General features: G+C 38.8%; 3 protein-coding genes across 4 annotated transcripts; all 3 read left to right on the forward strand.

The window, feature by feature from the left end:
- Positions 1–363: 363 nt before the first annotated feature.
- Positions 364–3,817, forward strand: LOC137737888 (CRAL-TRIO domain-containing protein YKL091C-like). 2 transcript variants are annotated; one of them, XM_068477463.1, is made up of 6 exons: positions 364–836; positions 933–1,185; positions 1,918–1,954; positions 2,593–2,710; positions 3,101–3,211; positions 3,410–3,817. In XM_068477463.1, the coding sequence occupies exons 1-6, from the start codon at positions 765–767 to the stop codon at positions 3,545–3,547; spliced, it is 729 nt and encodes a 242-aa protein (XP_068333564.1). In that variant the 5' UTR covers positions 364–764; the 3' UTR covers positions 3,548–3,817. The 2 variants fall into 2 exon arrangements, with proteins under 2 accessions (XP_068333564.1, XP_068333563.1); XM_068477462.1 differs by having other exon boundaries at positions 367–836; positions 930–1,185.
- A 2,367-nt stretch (positions 3,818–6,184) lies between these two features.
- LOC137737096 (uncharacterized) lies at positions 6,185–8,729 on the forward strand. The gene is made up of 7 exons (XM_068476462.1): positions 6,185–6,837; positions 7,126–7,212; positions 7,304–7,348; positions 7,450–7,545; positions 7,660–7,761; positions 8,096–8,250; positions 8,327–8,729. Exons 1-7 carry the CDS (start codon positions 6,262–6,264, stop codon positions 8,406–8,408), a joined length of 1,143 nt encoding a protein of 380 aa, XP_068332563.1. The 5' UTR covers positions 6,185–6,261; the 3' UTR covers positions 8,409–8,729.
- A 1,387-nt stretch (positions 8,730–10,116) lies between these two features.
- On the forward strand, positions 10,117–14,145 carry LOC137738387 (probable RNA-dependent RNA polymerase 1). Its single transcript, XM_068478021.1, has 4 exons — positions 10,117–10,620; positions 10,984–12,821; positions 12,969–13,119; positions 13,237–14,145. The coding sequence occupies exons 1-4, from the start codon at positions 10,117–10,119 to the stop codon at positions 14,092–14,094; spliced, it is 3,351 nt and encodes a 1,116-aa protein (XP_068334122.1). The 3' UTR covers positions 14,095–14,145.
- The last annotated feature ends 3,264 nt before the right edge of the window (positions 14,146–17,409 follow it).

Here is a 17,409-nt window from a genome sequence, read left to right on the forward strand (position 1 = left end):
TTTAAAAATTAATCTCCTAAAAGATGAAATATTTCATGATATTTTATGCACGTGGAAAATAATCTCTTTACGTATAAGTAATCTCTTTACGTATAACTATTATGCTTCTCCATGTCGTCTTATTTGAAAGAAATAAAGAACCTACATTAACCAATGAGAGAAAAAAACATTCGATGAGATAAAAAAGCATTGTGCGTGTACAAAAGTGAGCATCCCTCTTTTAATAAGAAAGGAATTGCAACAATGGGTACAACAAAAGTATCCTCTCTCTATCAACCAGTCCAAAATATCAAACGCTCTTAACGGGTCGGCACAATATTTATCAGATGAGATGAAGAATAACAATGTAAAGACGCAGAGACTAGCAAAATATGCCGAGTGACAAAAAATGTGTTCGAATGGTTTACAAAAATAGCAAATTATACAGCCACTCGTCGATGACTGCGACGGTCAAACCTTTTGGCTGTTGAGTTACCAAAAAAGAAGCAATAAAAAAAAGACTAATTTGGCTGCGTATCAAATTCGAGTGGTTCCTGGGCCGAGTTGTTTCTTCCACACTTTTTGCTGTCTGTTTTGAACCAAATTCATGACTCAATAGCGACGAACCAGTATTTTGCAACCACCCCCCCCCTCCTCTCCTTACTTCTCCCTCCGTTGTTTAGTCCCCCTTTGTCCGAAGGAGAGCAGAGAGTCCGTTTCGTCAACGCAACGCTCTCTCTCTCTCTTCCAATCCCAGAAACAAAGCAAGTCTCAGAAACCAAAAAATGGAGAAAACCCAAGAAATTGCTCTGACTGAGATGAAGAAATCAGTGCAAAAGCTTGGATCTTCCACTGAGGTAAGAGTAAATTGCAATGCTTTCGCAGACAGTGTAGAGTAGAAGTCATTCCCTTTCGTACTTCTTATTAATCCATGGTTTTTTTGTTGGCAGAAGTTTGGAGACCCAACACTCATGAGGTTCTTGATTGCGAGATCAATGGACCCGGACAAAGCAGCGAAGATGTTTGTTCTGTGGCACAAATGGAGGGATTCGTTTGTTCCAAATGGGTTCGTCTCGGACGCCGAAGTGAAGGATGAATTGGACGACAGAAAGATCTTCTTGCAGGGTTTGTCCAAGGACGGGTACCCTGTCATGGTGATTAAAGCAAGCAAGCATTTTCCTTCCAAGGACCAGCTCCAATTCAAGAGTAATTATCTGTGTCTAGTTTTCTATTATTTCATCAATTTTTGGTGTTATATCACTCTTTAGAATGCAATTGGAGAGAAGTTAAAATATAAAGAGGTTTGGCCTGTCTTTTGCTCCAGCGTTTTTAATTCCCCATAGTCATAGATTAAAGTAGTTTAAACTATCGCGTTGATTAAGGAAAAAGGACTTTTATCCAAAATGATCTTGTGATTGCATTACTCTTCATCTTGGTCTTGAGATTAAAATCGATAGAAGTGGTTTTTGAGATTGTCCACTGTCAATCAATCATTTTGGTTATTTTGTAAGAAATCTCCATGAGTTTATTTTTGTCAAATCAACCTCTCACCTTAAATTGGTGATTTCTTCAATTTAACAGAGATTTTTCACACAATGACCAAAATAATTGACAGTGGACAATTTCAAAAATCACTTTTATTGATTTTAAATCTCAACAATCTGAGGACCATTTTAGCTAAAAAGCCAAGAAAGAAAGACTTGTTGAGTGTGACTTGATCCACTAGCATTGTTGAGTGTGACTTGATCCACTAGCACTTTTTATTTTTGGCTCTTAAACATATATCCACTAGGACTTTATCAACTGGATAGTGGGGACTAATAGGTTTAATCCCACAATGCAGACTGCATAGGCAAATCAGTATTTTAATTCTATTTTCCACTAGAAGTAGAGTAATTGGTGAATTATGGATTCACTTTAGATCATCTCTTGTTGCAGAATTTGTGGTTCATCTGCTTGACAAAACAATTGCAAGGTACCTCTCAACTTTGCTAATATTGAAATGTCTATTCAACAATTGCCCGGTCGAAAATTCTAGAGTACATTCAATGTAATATTCCGAATTTAACTGCTGAATATGCACACAAGAATCCAAGAGAATTTAGCGGGTGGATTCGAGCTGCCAATGAATTGAAATGTCAATTCAAATCCTCAAAAAGGGTAACCCTTTGATGAGTGCTTGAAATGTCTATTCAAAGCAATTTAGGTACCTCTCAATATTGAAATGTCTGTTCAAAACATCGAAAGAGTAAGCACCTGTCTTCACATGAGGTTCTTGGAAGCATGATTGGATTTAGCAAGAATACATGTCGTACGCAGGATTATGATTCTTTAGAGACAGTACATGATAGGGCTTGCCTTAGCTATTATGGTTTATGAAAACACTGGTCGCATAAATCGAATAGTGCGCATGCTTCTTTCATTCTGAGAAATGTCACTAGTATACATGTTCTCCCAGTGTCAATGCTGTGAATTTGTTAATGGTAGAATTAGATGTTAGATGAGATGCATATTTTCTGTTGATGCTGTAACCCTCAAATCCATCGATCGATGGAAGACTGTTTAGCTCTTTCGGGATATCTCAACATTTTGCCTTTTGTTTTGCTTGTCTAGCTCTTTCAGGGGAAAGGAAATTGGAAATGAAAAGATGATCGGCATTCTTGATTTGCAACAAATTTCATACAAAAATATTGATGCACGTGGGTTAATCACTGGATTTCAATTTCTACAGGTGATTCTAATATTTCAATTTCAGTTTTTAAAAGCACTTCTCATATGAGCCCTAAGATGGCATGGCTGCAGGCTTAGTGTAGTGTACAGTCCTAATAAGTGAACTGTACAAGTTCAAGCAATTGTATTCAATGACTTCAAATTTCTTTTGAAGCTGATGTAGCTGTCGTCTTTCGTTTTTCATCTTCCTACCAGCTATTGACCATGCATAACTAAATGACGATTTCAAACTTCTGGTGTAAATGTGATAGAATCCCTCCATGAAGATTGTGGTGCTATTTTATTAGCAAATGCAAAACATGTACTAGAAGAAGCCCCTGGTCTAGCGAGAGCATTTCCTCGCTATACATGAATTGCTGCTTAATCGCTTTGTATTCTTTTAAATGTGCAGTCTTACTACCCCGAGCGATTAGCAAAGTGCTTCATCTTAAACATGCCATGGTTTTTTGTAAGTGTCTGGAGGATGGTTTCTCGCTTCCTCGAGAAGGCAACACAAGAAAAGGTATGTTGTATTTCCATTTTTGATAATATGAATGATTATTCTATAAAAATATGAAATTTTGGTACCTCTATGTAATCAAGGTGGTGCAACAATCTGGATGAAGTTGGTATATTATGAATTGTTTCGTTGTTTCTGAACGTAGAAGAATGGTAATTTAAAAGCATTTGCTGTTATCTCAGTTTGTGATCGTGACTGCAGGTTGTGATTGTGACCAGTGAGGAAGAAACAAAAAACTTCATCCGGGAAATCGGTGAAGAAACCTTGCCAGAAGAATATGGAGGACGAGCAAAGCTTGTACCTCTCCAAGATGTTATACTGGCACCATTGGAGGATTGATTCGACAATCACATCAAGATTGGGGGCTGCTCTCGCAGTCCGATATTCTAGGCAGACTTTGTACTGTTAACCCGCTATACATGCTCTCAAACATAACCGTAGGTAGGCAGTTTCGGCCTGGTTCTCTTTGTCATGAGTAGTAATATGTTGGCATGTATAAGGGCTTCCTTCTCATACTCTTATGTAATGTAAACAAAGAAGAAGGGTTCTCCATCTAAAAGATGATGAATTCGGTTCAAAACCCATAAGGGTGCGTTTGTTGCACTGGACTATCTCGGACTGAACTAGCTTCAAAGATTAAGCTGGACTGGCTTAGACCAGACTAAGATGTATTGCTTTAGTGAAGCGTTTGGTGCAGTGTTGGACTAAGAAGATGAATAATTAAAAAAAAAAAAAAAAGGGCAAAACAACCGATGATAAGTAAAAAAAAATTCACGTTATTTTTGCTTCAACTTCAATTTCAACCAACATCAAAATTTCAACTAAAATTTCCAGTTCCCAAATTCTACCAAAATTTCAATCAATTTCAACCAACTTCAATTTCGACCAACCTACAATCAAATTTTAAATTGCATATTACCGAGAGGAAGAATTGGCAAATTAACTCATAATCTACCCCCAAAAATTCATGTTCTCAATTAAAAACCAAAGATTTACAACCTCAATTTCTCAAAAGCCACGCATTGGCAATATATTTCCCACGAAGGGTAAGCAAATCAGGCCTCCATTTGCGTCATCGAGGCTTCCATCTGCGAATCAAACCTCCAGTCACGAGCCTCCATTTTCAATTGCGGATCTCAGTCAACCAAATTCATCCCCGTTCCTTCGACTTCACCATCGTCTCCCCCTCCAAACCTCTCTTGTCTGATGACCCACGCCCATCCCCTCCTCCAATCAACATGAATGGCCATGCTGCCGGTAGTGGAAAGCTTAGACTCAGCCTTGAGCCTATCGTCGTCGTTCTCATCTTTTATGTAGGTTAGACTAAACCCACAAAAGCGCAGAGCCGAGAATTTGTACATCTCGTCGACGATCGTCGTCGTCGGTGGTCTAGTCCGGCGAGTTTGGTCTAGCAAAGCAGGACACAGACGCAAGGAGGACGGCTGGATGAGGACGCGAGGAGGAAGGGACGCGAACGGTCTTAGTAGTCCCCTGCTGATTGGGAGGTCTCGCTTAGCCTTTCTAACGAAGGACTTAGTCGAAGCATGTCCAATCTAATCCCATTAAACCTAATCCTTGTGCAAACCAAACATGAGACTGCACTAGCAATTAGTCTAGTCTAGTCCAGTCCCCCTTAATCCGGTCAAACAAACACAGCCTAAGTTTTTTTGGCTTGTTTTGTTTTCGTAAAGGCTTTTGTGAATGAGGACAGGATCCTCTTTGGATCCTTTTGGTGAGGATCCTGAGAATTCGTGAATCGTGTCCGTTCATCATACATTGTGCGATCAATTTTTGTCAAACATTGTTTGTGTTTAATTTTAAATAAAAATATTTAAAATAATTTCTTACCATACGATATACGATGAACATATAGGATTGATGGATTCCCGAAATCCTCACAAAGAGGATTCGGGTTCGACTTTGTGTGCCTTGTCAAACTTTTGTTTGGTTTCTTTAATTTATCTTGTTGCTTTTAACATTGCTTTTCACCCACTCACATGGTTTGGTTTGGTGGTATTTAGGATTGGTTGGTATTTTGAGGGATTAGACGTGAAAGTACTTTATCTCTTCTAATGCTTCGTCCCCGAATGATTTATCTTCAACTTTTAAGTTGGATAATATTAAAAGGAAATTAATGAAAATGATGTGAAAATTTTGAGTTTTAATGATAAAAACAAAATAAAGGGTAAAGTGAATAGTACTAGGATTGACTTTTTAGTGTAAAAATATGATTTTTCGTTAAAATGAATAGTACCGTGAATTTTTCGTTAAAACTCTTTAATATTAATTTATTCAATCAACAGATATTAAAATAGTGAATTGTCAAATTCAATCCAATCCTAAACATATAGCGAGTCCTTTAACAATCAATTCTGATCGGCCCAACAAATGGTCAATGGGCAACGAAGTGGTGAGGCAAATATATATATATATATATATATATATATATATATATATATATATAAGGGTGTGATATCTATACACCTATTTTTACTTCTCACATACTTTTTTAATTTTTGATCGTCGGATCGGTTGAATTGCAAAAAATCAATGGACAGAAATTAATAAAAGATGTGTGAGAAGTAAAAAAGGTGTGTGGATAACACATTCCTGTATATATATGGAAGAGATGACATTTTGTTCATGCTATGCCCATAAGGAATACATACACAAGTACGCTTAAGTAATTGAGATTGTTTATTGAAATTTAGTGTTTAATTCTACCCTTTTAACATTACTTGTAAATTCATTATCATACACTTTTATCTTCAACTCTCTCGTCATATGACTAAATATCACGAGATGAATAAGATAAGAGAATTGAAAACACACATCCTTTTTAATTTTTTATAAGCGCTCATTCTCCCACGGTTTATGAATGTGCAAGTTAAAATTGAAGTCGTGTGCATATCCCATTTCCCACGTGCTATTTCAAGTTCAACAGTCACAAAGACCACAGTATATATACATAACCAGCCTTCGAGCAAAACTCAAAACCCCACTCCGCCGCCGCCGCCACTCGTTTCTCCTCCGGCTCCAACCAAATCTCCAAAATGTCCACTTTCACCCACCAACACAATGGCCTCCTCCTCAAGAAGGCCCTTTCCGGCCGGTCTCGGGTCCCCGTGTCCAGGTTCCGACCCGGTCCATTCACAGTCCGAATGTCTCTCCAAGAGACCGGTCCATCACTCGCCGTGGTCGGCGTCACCGGCGCAGTCGGTCAGGAGTTCCTCTCCGTCCTCCAAGACCGCGACTTTCCTTTCCGTTCAATAAAGATGCTCGCCTCCAAGCGCTCCGCGGGTCAGAACTTGAACTTCCTCGGCCAAGACTACGTCGTTGAGGAGCTCACCCACGACAGCTTTGACGGCGTCGATATCGCCCTCTTCAGCGCCGGCGGGTCAATCAGCAAGGAGTTCGGTCCCGTAGCCGTCGAGCGCGGCACCATTGTTGTTGATAACAGCTCTGCTTTCCGGATGCAAAATGGCGTGCCGCTTGTGGTCCCTGAAGTCAATCCGGAGGCTATGGAGGGAATCAAGATTGGGAAGGGAAAGGGGGCGCTTATTGCTAACCCAAATTGCTCCACCATTATTTGTTTAATGGCTGTCACCCCTCTCCATCGCCATTCTAAGGTTGGCAATTTTTTTTCCTTTATCTTTTGTGATTTTTGGAAGTTTTTGAAACTTTTTGAAATGGGTTTTTGGTTGTGGAGCTATAAAGTTGATTGCTTTGTTGTTGTTATGAGATTTTTGTGCATTTTTTGGGGTTTGTTACGAAATCGGGTTTTCTTGAGTTTGTTTTTTGGAGCTACAAAGTTGTTTGCTTTGGAGTTATATTTGGATTTTATATGTGAATTCTTAATTGGGGTTTTTTGAAATTAATTGAGTTACATTGGATTATAATTTATTAATCGTTTTCAGGTAAAACGAATGGTGGTTAGCACCTATCAGGCTGCTAGTGGAGCTGGTGCTGCTGCCATGAGAGAGCTTGAGCTGCAAACTAAGGAGGTTTCTTTTTTACCATATCAGTCTCATTGTTTTTTGTTGTATTTTTTTTTGGTTTCCGGTTGAAGTAATGTAATTTAATTTCTTTATAAAGGTCCTGGAAGGGAAGCCACCAACCACTAAGATATTTTCGCGACAGGTCTGTCTATTTATTGTGAATTATTCAAGTTTGTTGTGGAAATTAAATTTTTTTTTCCATGAAACATCATTGAACCGTACATTTGCGATTGCCTGTTGCAGTATGCGTTTAATTTGTTTTCGCACAACTCGGCAGTTCTTTCGAATGGATATAATGAAGAGGAAATGAAACTAGTCAAGGAGACACGAAAAATATGGGTTAGTTTCTTACTATTTCATCAGTCAGAGTAATTTAATGGAAAGCAGCTTGTAAGTTTGCAGAGGTTAATAACATAGGTGTATGTATCATTTACTCGTTGTCCATTTCCTCAGAGTGACAATGATGTCAAGGTAACTGCCACATGTATACGAGTTCCTGTCATGCGTGCGCATGCTGAGAGTATAAATCTTCAGTTTGAGAACCAACTTGACGAGGTAATACCACAATGCTTGCTTTAAGTCAGTGGTGAACTCTATTTTTTTCAATACTTGCTTTGGTAGACGCGTCGATGATTTTCGCCTTGCAAATCTTCAGTTAACATTGCATGACGATTCGTTTGTCTCTTATGCAATTTTAGGCTATTTTTGTATCCTATTTATAGTTAAATAATGAGACATTCTTGAAGGTGTTAAGATGCCTACGAATTTTATCCCTGTATGTTAGAGGGGCTCAGTTCCTGCTGAATTTTATGACGGTCTTATGAATTTTTATTTATGTACTTATTTTTTTCACGTTCTCTTTAGAGTTCTAAATCTGTTCGCTGTCCAGGACACAGCAAGGGAAATTCTGAAGAAAGCGCCTGGGGTGGTGGTTATTGATGACCGGTCAGCGAATAACTTCCCTACACCATTGGAGGTGTCAAACAAAGACGATGTTGCAGTAGGCAGAATCCGTCGTGATGTGTCCCAAGAGGGGAACTATGGGTAAGGGTAACGGTACAAAATTTTATCTTTCTAACTATATATTTCAACAAACCACTAAAGGCATATCTCTAATCAGGTTGGATATCTTTGTCTGCGGTGATCAAATACGCAAGGGAGCTGCACTTAATGCTGTTCAGATTGCCGAGATGTTGATATAGTTAACTTCAATTTCAAGGGCGACGTTTTTCTATATAAATCTATGTGAGAGGTTAGATGAAGTGATTTGAGTTGATTCTGTTTTAGTCTTCAGATGTAGGCACAAGTTGAAATCGAGCAAATTAAGGCAGTTTCATTGTTTGTTTTGTAGAATAAGATATTAGCAGCCGACCCCACTTAGTGGGATACGGCTTCGTTATCGTAGAATAAGATATTAGGCTTATCAGTAATTCATTTTCAAGTGCAATTGTTAGCATAATATCCTTCATTCTAGAGGGAATTTTGTTATAATCATCTTGTATTTTAAGAGAATATTTCACTCTCTTGCCTCTTTTTTTTATTTTCGGATTACGCTATTTTCTAAACCTCTATTTAGAGGAAGGGAGATTTGAACACGGGTACAAAGGTCAAGCACACTACTCAAGCCAACAGGCCCAACCAACAACCGCGATCTTTTGCTTTCTTGAGGCACAAGAATTGGTGATGCTCCAAAGTATGTTATTGAATCCCTTCGGAGCAAGTTCCAACTTTCCAAAAAGTACCCTAAAAAACATTCTAATGCTTTTAGACATCCTCTCAGTCAAGTATATGCTCTCAACCTTGCTCACCAAGGCCCAAAGTAACCCTTCATGGGAGGTATTTGCCCATTCACACTTGAGATTCTTGGAAGTTATTGGCCGAAACTTCTCCTTGGGGCTGACCATAGAATTGGTCCAAAACTTCCAGAAGGTTCTTGGCCGTATTGTTCAATTCATCATTAGGAGCTCAATTAAGAATTAATCACCCTATAACACCAATTTGATTTATGAACTTTTAAGTACAAAACTATAAAATTCAAACTTATAAAATTACGAATTATGTTACATGCAATGGTAATACAGTTGAAATTTATTGCATGTGGTCCAATATCCTAGTGGATACGGTGTTGAGTTTCCATCTATACGTTTCAGGTTTGAAACTAATATAGTTGAAATTTACTTATGCTGAGTTGTGAATAAAAGAAATAGAGTGGCAGAAATCAATTATGCCTATGCTTTTTGGTGCGGGTGCGATCCCCATCGATTTCTTTCATTATAACAACTAACTATCTCACTCACTCACTAATATCGCAATACTAAACAAATGACAAGAATAAAACAATCCATGATGATCTTGCTACGTGTGACCATGTGTAATCTTCGCATTATGAGGATTTGCTGTCGCTGCGAAGCAGGAGATCGTGACACTCGTTATTCTACGCATTTGGCGCCTAACAGGAAGACACAGAGGAAAGCATACCTAGGATAACTGGGATGACAAGGTTTCTTCTTTTATTCTGCTACAACTGTAACTACATGTTTGTTACAGTGCATATGATGGACCTATATATATACACAGGTGAGCTTCATTGGCTTTGCTCCTCACAATACAGCAGCGTTAATTTTGTTGGGAATAATCTCAGTGCTCATACATATTTCAAATTCAAGGTACCCCTCTTTTTCTTGTCGATAATTCTATTTAGACATACAAAACCGAAACTTTGTAATAGGTTGTGTTAGCAAGTTAGTCATTTTGTGCGTCTAAATATCGTTACTCTTTTCTCATTTGCAGCATTAGCAATCATTTTATTGTATTTCTGAGTATTTTATGCATAGGGATATTGCAAAGAGTTCATAGTTTTTAATTTCAATTTGTACTTGTGAAACAGCAGTCGCCATCAACAGTATCAACATGGTTAAGACTACAATTCAGTTGTATGGATTTTCCTCTGTCGAATCACCGGAAGCAGTGAAGGCGTTTCTGGAGGAATACACTGGAGAAGGAACTGTCTCTGACGTGAAGGTTCGTCCCCCAAATGATGGAAAATCAAGATCATCCGCCATAGTTGAGTTCACACATGCAGAATCTGCTGAAATAATAATCCCATTAGCTGATGATCGTCTCTTGTGGTACGGGGACTCTTATCTGAAAGCTAGGAAATGGAAGGTTGATAACTTTGAACACAGCATGGGACGTGTAAAGCTGCACTTCGGATGCCTGGTTTCCGACGAGCAGTTTTCTGTTCTTTGGACAGCACCGGATGTTCAAGTCAACTTTGGGACAGAATTTAAGAATATCTACTTCTCGTTCTCTTATGATTCTGCTGTATACAAGCTCGAGGTCTCCACGGAAAGTATTAGCCAGATGGAGCTCCATATCGCACGCGATCAGCTTGGGAAGTATCTTCTAATCCAGGTTTGTCAGTCACATTTTCTCAAATTTCCCTCTCTTTAGTACAATGATATAGCTGAAATTTGTGAACCATTACTTTACAATTTGCTATGAAATGTACGATTGTAACTTCTAATTTTAGTTAGTGATCAAAGTTTATAAGTTGATTAATACAAAAGTTTAATTCACCCTGCATAAAAGATTCATAGTAACTTCTGATCCCACGTCGAATATCATGAAACAATCTGTCAGAGGAAATGACTAACATTTTTAATACAAAAGTTTAATTCACCCTGCATAATTTAATGTGTAATGTGTGACTCTCAGAGGAAATGACTAACATTTTTTGTAACATTTTTTGTCTACCTTTCTTCTTTCTCTTCCTAGTTACTTGGCACCCCTCGGATTTTTAAGCAAACATCTGACAATGACTGGGTTCGAGAAGTTGACTTCACTCCATCGTGCTGCATTGGCCAATCTTCTGCTGTATGTTTGGAACTTCCATATGGTTCTGTGCTTCCAAATCTACGTGAAAAATTTCTTCATTACCAAGAAACTGAAGGACGCTTCATTTTGGAGATAGGCAATCCTTTCTCCTGTAATTCAGATCTTGTTCCTATTGTCGGTCCACCTGAAGGCATTAACTTGCCGTATAAAATCCTGTTCAAGATCAATTCCTTGGTTCAGCACGGACGTGTTCCAGGGCAAGCACTTGATGTCACTTTTTATAAGCTAGTTGATCCTAGCAAAAGAAGAATTGACTACATAGAGTGTGCCCTGGACAAATTATTTCGCTTGAAAGCATGCTGCTATGACCCTGTGAGTTGGCTCTGTGAGCAGTACAGAGATTACAAGTCGTGCACGCGAATTCCTGAAACACCTGCTATCTCTTTAGATGATGGAATGGTGTATGTGCACAGGGTTCAAGTCACACCATCTAAAGTTTATTTTAGTGGTCCGGAGGTAAATCTTTCAAACCGTGTTCTACGAAAATATCCCCAAGATATTGATAATTTTCTTCGTGTTTCTTTCGTGGATGAGGACTTGGGTAAGATACGTTCGAAAGATTTATGTTTGCGTCCGCGCAAAAGTAACACTTCTGCAGAAGAGGAAAGGAGGACGAGAGTTTATGAAAGGATATTTTCTATTCTAAGAAATGGCATTGTCATTGGTGACATGAAGTTTGAGTTTCTTGCCTTTTCATCAAGTCAGTTACGCGAGCATTCAGTGTGGATGTTTGCGTCAAGAAGTGAGCTCAGCGCACAAGACATCAGAAATTGGATGGGGGACTTTAGAGACATCCGAAATGTGGCGAAGTATGGTACTAGGTTGGGCCAGGCTTTCAGCTCTTCCAGGGAGACTTTTAATGTTGATAGGGATGAAATCGAACTCATTCCTGATGTTAAAATCGAAAGGAGTGGAGTCAAATATTGTTTCTCTGATGGAATTGGGAAGATATCTGCTGAGTTTGCTGAAAGGGTGGCAAGAAAGTGCGGGAGAAGTTCTACTCCATCAGCATTTCAAATTCGTATAGGTGGCTATAAAGGTGTCGTGGCAGTAGATCCAACATTAACAAAGAACTTGGCACTGAGGGAGAGCATGTGCAAGTACCAATCCAACAACACAGCACTTGATGTTCTCAAATGGAGCAAGTACCAGCCTTGTTTCCTCAATCGTCAACTGATCACCCTTCTGTCTACCAATGGAGTCCCGGATCATGTCTTTCAGAGGAAGCAAAGACAGGCTTTGAACCAATTGGAAGGCGTTTTAACTGACCCATCAAGAGCAAAAGAAGCACTCAAAACGATATTTCAAGGGGAGGTCACAGATGTTTTGAAGGAAATGCTTTCGTGTGGTTACAAGCCGGATGCAGAACCATTTCTGTCATTGACGCTACAAGCATTCTGCGCATCCAAGCTCATGGAACTGCGAAAGAAAACAAGGATATTTGTTTCAAGTGGAAGATCAATGATGGGATGTCTGGATGAAACTGGAACGTTGGAATATGGTCACGTATTTGTGCAATACTCTCGCCACGTGATTTCCACTGGCAGTGCTCACAGCAACACTACCTCGAGCGAAGAGAAGTTTGTTGTGGACAGGAATGTTGTAGTTGCTAGAAACCCATGTTTACACCCGGGAGATGTTCGTGTTCTCACAGCTGTGGACGTGCCGGCATTGCACCACATGGTGGATTGTGTAGTTTTCCCGCAAAAAGGAGAGAGGTATGTCAACCTTCTCAGTTCTTGTAGCTGATGAAATTACAAATTCGTTTTGGATTGCATCTGCGTATTAGTGTTACTCTGTTTTACAATAATTTGTTGCCTTCAATTGTGTACGTACTCACTATTATTTTTTTCTCGTTGAATTAGACCACATCCTGATGAATGCTCAGGAGGAGATTTAGATGGAGATTTTTACTTTGTTAGTTGGGACTCAGATCTAATTCCACCTAGGAAAGCTCGACCGATGAATTATACCCCAGCACCAAGTATTGAATTGGATCATGACGTTACAATGGAGGTATTACTCAATTTATTAAGTACAATGTAGCCGCTTATCGTTACTTCAAAACATATTCTACAATCGTGTTTCTGCCTTATTCATTCAACATTTGGTGTCCTATGCTGTTTGTTACAGGAAGTTGCAGAGTCGTTTACAAACTATATAGTGAACGACATGTTGGGGATCATTTCAAATGCACATGCTGTCTTTGCAGACACACAACCACAGAAGGCCATGAGTGCTCAATGTATAGAGCTCGCCAAGCTCTGTTCCTATGCTGTCGACTCTCCTAAAACTGGCGTGGTAGTGGAAGTGCCGCGTAGTCTACGTGCCAAAGAATATCCGGATTTCATGGAAATGGTTGAGAAACCTACGTATGAGTCCAGACGTGTTATTGGGAAGCTTTTCCGACAGGTGAAAAATGTTGAGCTTGGATCACATTCAAGCTCAATTAAATCCTTCACCGTGGAAGTGGCTAGGAAGTTCTATGATCCCGACATGGAGGTAGACGGATTCAAAGCTTACATCGATGATGCCATCAACTACAAAAGGGAGTATGACTACAAGCTGGGAAACTTGATGGATTACTACGGCATCAAAACTGAAGCAGATATACTAACTGGGAACATCACCAGTGTGTCGAAATTTTTCGATAAGAGAAAGGACTTGGAGACAATTAATTACACTGTAAGGTCACTTAAAAAGGAAGCTAGGACCTGGTTTTATGCGAATCAATCAGATTCCAGCACCAATGTCGATGATGTATCCTCAACAAAAGCGTCAGCTTGGTACTATGTTACATATCATCCTCGTTACTGGGGTTGCTGCAACAAGGGAATGGAAAGGGATCATTTCCTCAGCTTTCCGTGGTGTGTTTTCGACAAGCTCATCCAGATCAAGAGGGAGAAAACAAGTACGAGGAATTCTTTTCATATGTCCGACCAAAGAGGCGTCATGCTTGACAAATGCCGAAGCACGTGCTCTCCGCTGTGATTATGATTTGTAATTTGTTATGTTTTTTTAAGCTGTTAAAGTTCATGTAAGTACGGCTATCAAGGGTGCTACTTCCCTTGTCATTTGCCTCGGTTTATTTTAGTTATTTTCTGACTGATTGTATTAGCATTTCTAAATTTTCAGCTACATTTTGTTATTCACAATCGTGCAAACGTTGTAAGCTTCCTTATTACTGAGTCGAATTCGTTCAACTCTCGAAAATTTTCTGAGTTGAATTCGTTCCAACTCTCGAAATTTTTCTAGCGCCCAACTCCCGTAGATCTTTTTTCGGGTTCCGGTTGAAGTATTGCAAGTTTGCAGATGTTAATACGGATCGTTTATTCGCCGTCCATTTCCTCAGAGTAACAACAGTGTCAAGTTAACAGCCACATGTATACGAGTTCCTATCATGCGGGCACATGCAGAGAGTATACATCTTCAGTTAAGCGTTGCATGCTCTTGCGATTTTAGGCTATTCTTGCTTTGGCAGATTGGAGCTAAATTTTGACGGCAAATACATAGGAAAATTCGGCTAAGGATGGCCTGATAGAGATTTTACCATACACGCAAACGGGTTAAAAACTCCTATATTACTTGCAAGAATGACAAGGTTGTTGTAGTATAAACGGTTCTCGCAAGATCGTTCTCCACAGGGATTATTAAATAATTCAAACCAAACCTAATTCCAATTAATTATTGTAAAGCAGAAAGTTGAGATGATTGGTTTTATAACCTACTTAAATTAAAACGAATTTAATTAATAAAAATAAACTAATTTGCAATATTAAAGATGAAGGGAAAAGAAAGATGTTTTGGAAAAATCAAATTAAGAAAACACTAGGGTTTCACCATCACCTGGCAATCCTATGTATTTTTATCAATTAATTATAATCTATACATGCCACTTTGAAGGTTAGGTTTTCCTAATTTATATTCTACTTGGAACCTCCAACAGAACGTATATCTAACATGCAACCCGTCCGGACGTTTGGATCAAATCTGAACATGAGAGACTCATTATGCTTTATGAAAACCCTTTGAAAAAACCATGCAACCCTTAAGATGTGGTGTTCATCTTAAGTGAAATTACAATTATTAATCACAATAAGCCAATATCAATTTCAGGGAACCTTCCGACCAAAATTGCATCAAATTACTTTTCTAAAGATCCTAATGGTGATCAGGCATTAAGACAATTAGATAGTTTTAATCACGGTGATCAATAATTCAAAGTATGCATGCAATCAATCATAAGCAATTAAATAAAAATCACATATTCATGCTAAGGCTTACGGCTTCACCCTAGCAAAATGAATTAGTTACGCATATTCATAATTGAAATCATAAAACATATTATTAAGAATAAAAGGAATGAAAACACCTTAAAGTAGAAAATCTCCAAGAACCCTAGTCAAGTTCTCTGTCTCCCCAAAGTTGCATAAAAGAAAACCCCCCAGATTAAGAATGGCCAAGCCTTTTAATATCTCCCTAAAGCTAACACACAAACCCTAACCCTCAAGTATTTAATTCCCACTAAGAAACTAAATAATAATAAAATAAAATAGAAAATAAATTCCTAATTAACCTAGGAAAAACTGCGCAGAAACTCTTCAGCCACGTTTTAGCCTCAAATCTCCTCCAAATCCGGCCCAAGATAGCTTGTTTTCAAGATAAGAACATTCTGAACACATCTCCAGAAGGCCACAAACCCATCCGAGGTCATCTTGGGCTCCAAAAATGCAATTCAAGCCCAAAACGTCACTATTCCAGCACTACACATTGCTCCTTTATTTTATTGCCAGAAAATCATCGCTTGGTAGAAAAATCTGATATTTTGACACGATCAAGCTAAGTGACTCACGAACGTCCTCCAATTGGAATTACTCCAAAATTCGTCCATTTGACCATGTTTTGCTCCAGAGGAAGTCGAAAATCCTATATTGAAAATATAATTCAAAGTATCAAAATTTTTCCAAATTATTAACCAAGATTTACTAAGAATAGGGTTAAATATATAATATAAAATATACTCATCATGGCCCATTTGGTTCAAAGTGGAATTCGGCCCGTCTGTGTTGTGACAGATAATCCGTATTTGAACTCAAGTCCGGTCACCATCTCTATTGTATAACAGTATCTTTCGCCAAGTATAGTTAAGATATTTCATGCTAGACACAGCCATGATACCTAATTATTATCATTGTATTAGAACGCATCAATATTGCTCGTCCAGTGGGGAGCTGCACACAGAATTGCTGCTTGGAAGTCCTTGCTGGGGAAGTTCAGCATGTCGTCTTTTTTTCGAGGTCACCAATCTATCACTTCACTTTGCGCCAAAAAGAAAAAGTATCTGCCACCCCACCACCACCAACTCCGGTTCCACAAGACTAAATGTTAGTCAAAAATACAGAATTTAAAGGGTAAAAAGAAAAGTAGAGTTGATTCTCAACTAACCAGTAATTTTTATCTACCATTAAAGAGGAAAAAAAGTAGTAGGTTCCTAATAGAATACTTGGTTGGTTTCGAGCTAGCTAGGGTTCAGCCATCATGTCCACCACCGCCGAGTCAAAATCTAGGTGCTGCATTTAAATAAGTAATTTGGAGGAGCGAGTGAGCGATAGAGCTTTGTCGATATATTAATTCAGACAGGGAGGGTGATAGGCATGCACATTCCTTGGGACAAAGAAACCGAACGACCTAAAGGTTATGCATTTGCTGAATACGAGTGCGAGAAGATTGCTGAGTACGTTTTTAGGTTCTTCATTGATCTTGTCACTCTCTAAAATCGGACACTCAAGTTTTCCATCTCATGCCAACACAAGCAGCCCTCACATAATAATATCAATAATACTGTTTCTAAGGCAGGTTCTCTCCCCCTGGTAGTCGCTCTAGATCACGCCGTTGCAATATGAGCACCCTAATTAATACTTAGGAGCTGTTCTTGTTAATTTTTTACCATTAATATTCTTCAATTCATTTGATCCGACGATCAAAAATTAGAAAAATTTGTGAGAAAATAAATACGAGTATGCGGCTAGCACTACCCAATAGAATACGATTGTGTTATAGTTCATCCTTGCTGGGGAAGTTCATTTTCTGTCGTCTTCATGGAGTCAATCCACCACTCCAAAACATAGAAAAAACATAGGAAAAGTACGCACAAGACGACAAGAATCATCACGTCGAGACCGGACCCCTGTGAACTACATTATTCACCTAAAAAGCAAAATTAAACATTAAAAGTGAAATTGATTCTTATTTGATAAGCGTTTTCACTCCACCGTTGGATAAAATCGACGGATATTAACCCTTGGA

Source organism: Pyrus communis, chromosome 6 (assembly GCF_963583255.1).
Source record: "Pyrus communis chromosome 6, drPyrComm1.1, whole genome shotgun sequence".
NCBI lineage: Eukaryota > Viridiplantae > Streptophyta > Magnoliopsida > Rosales > Rosaceae > Pyrus > Pyrus communis.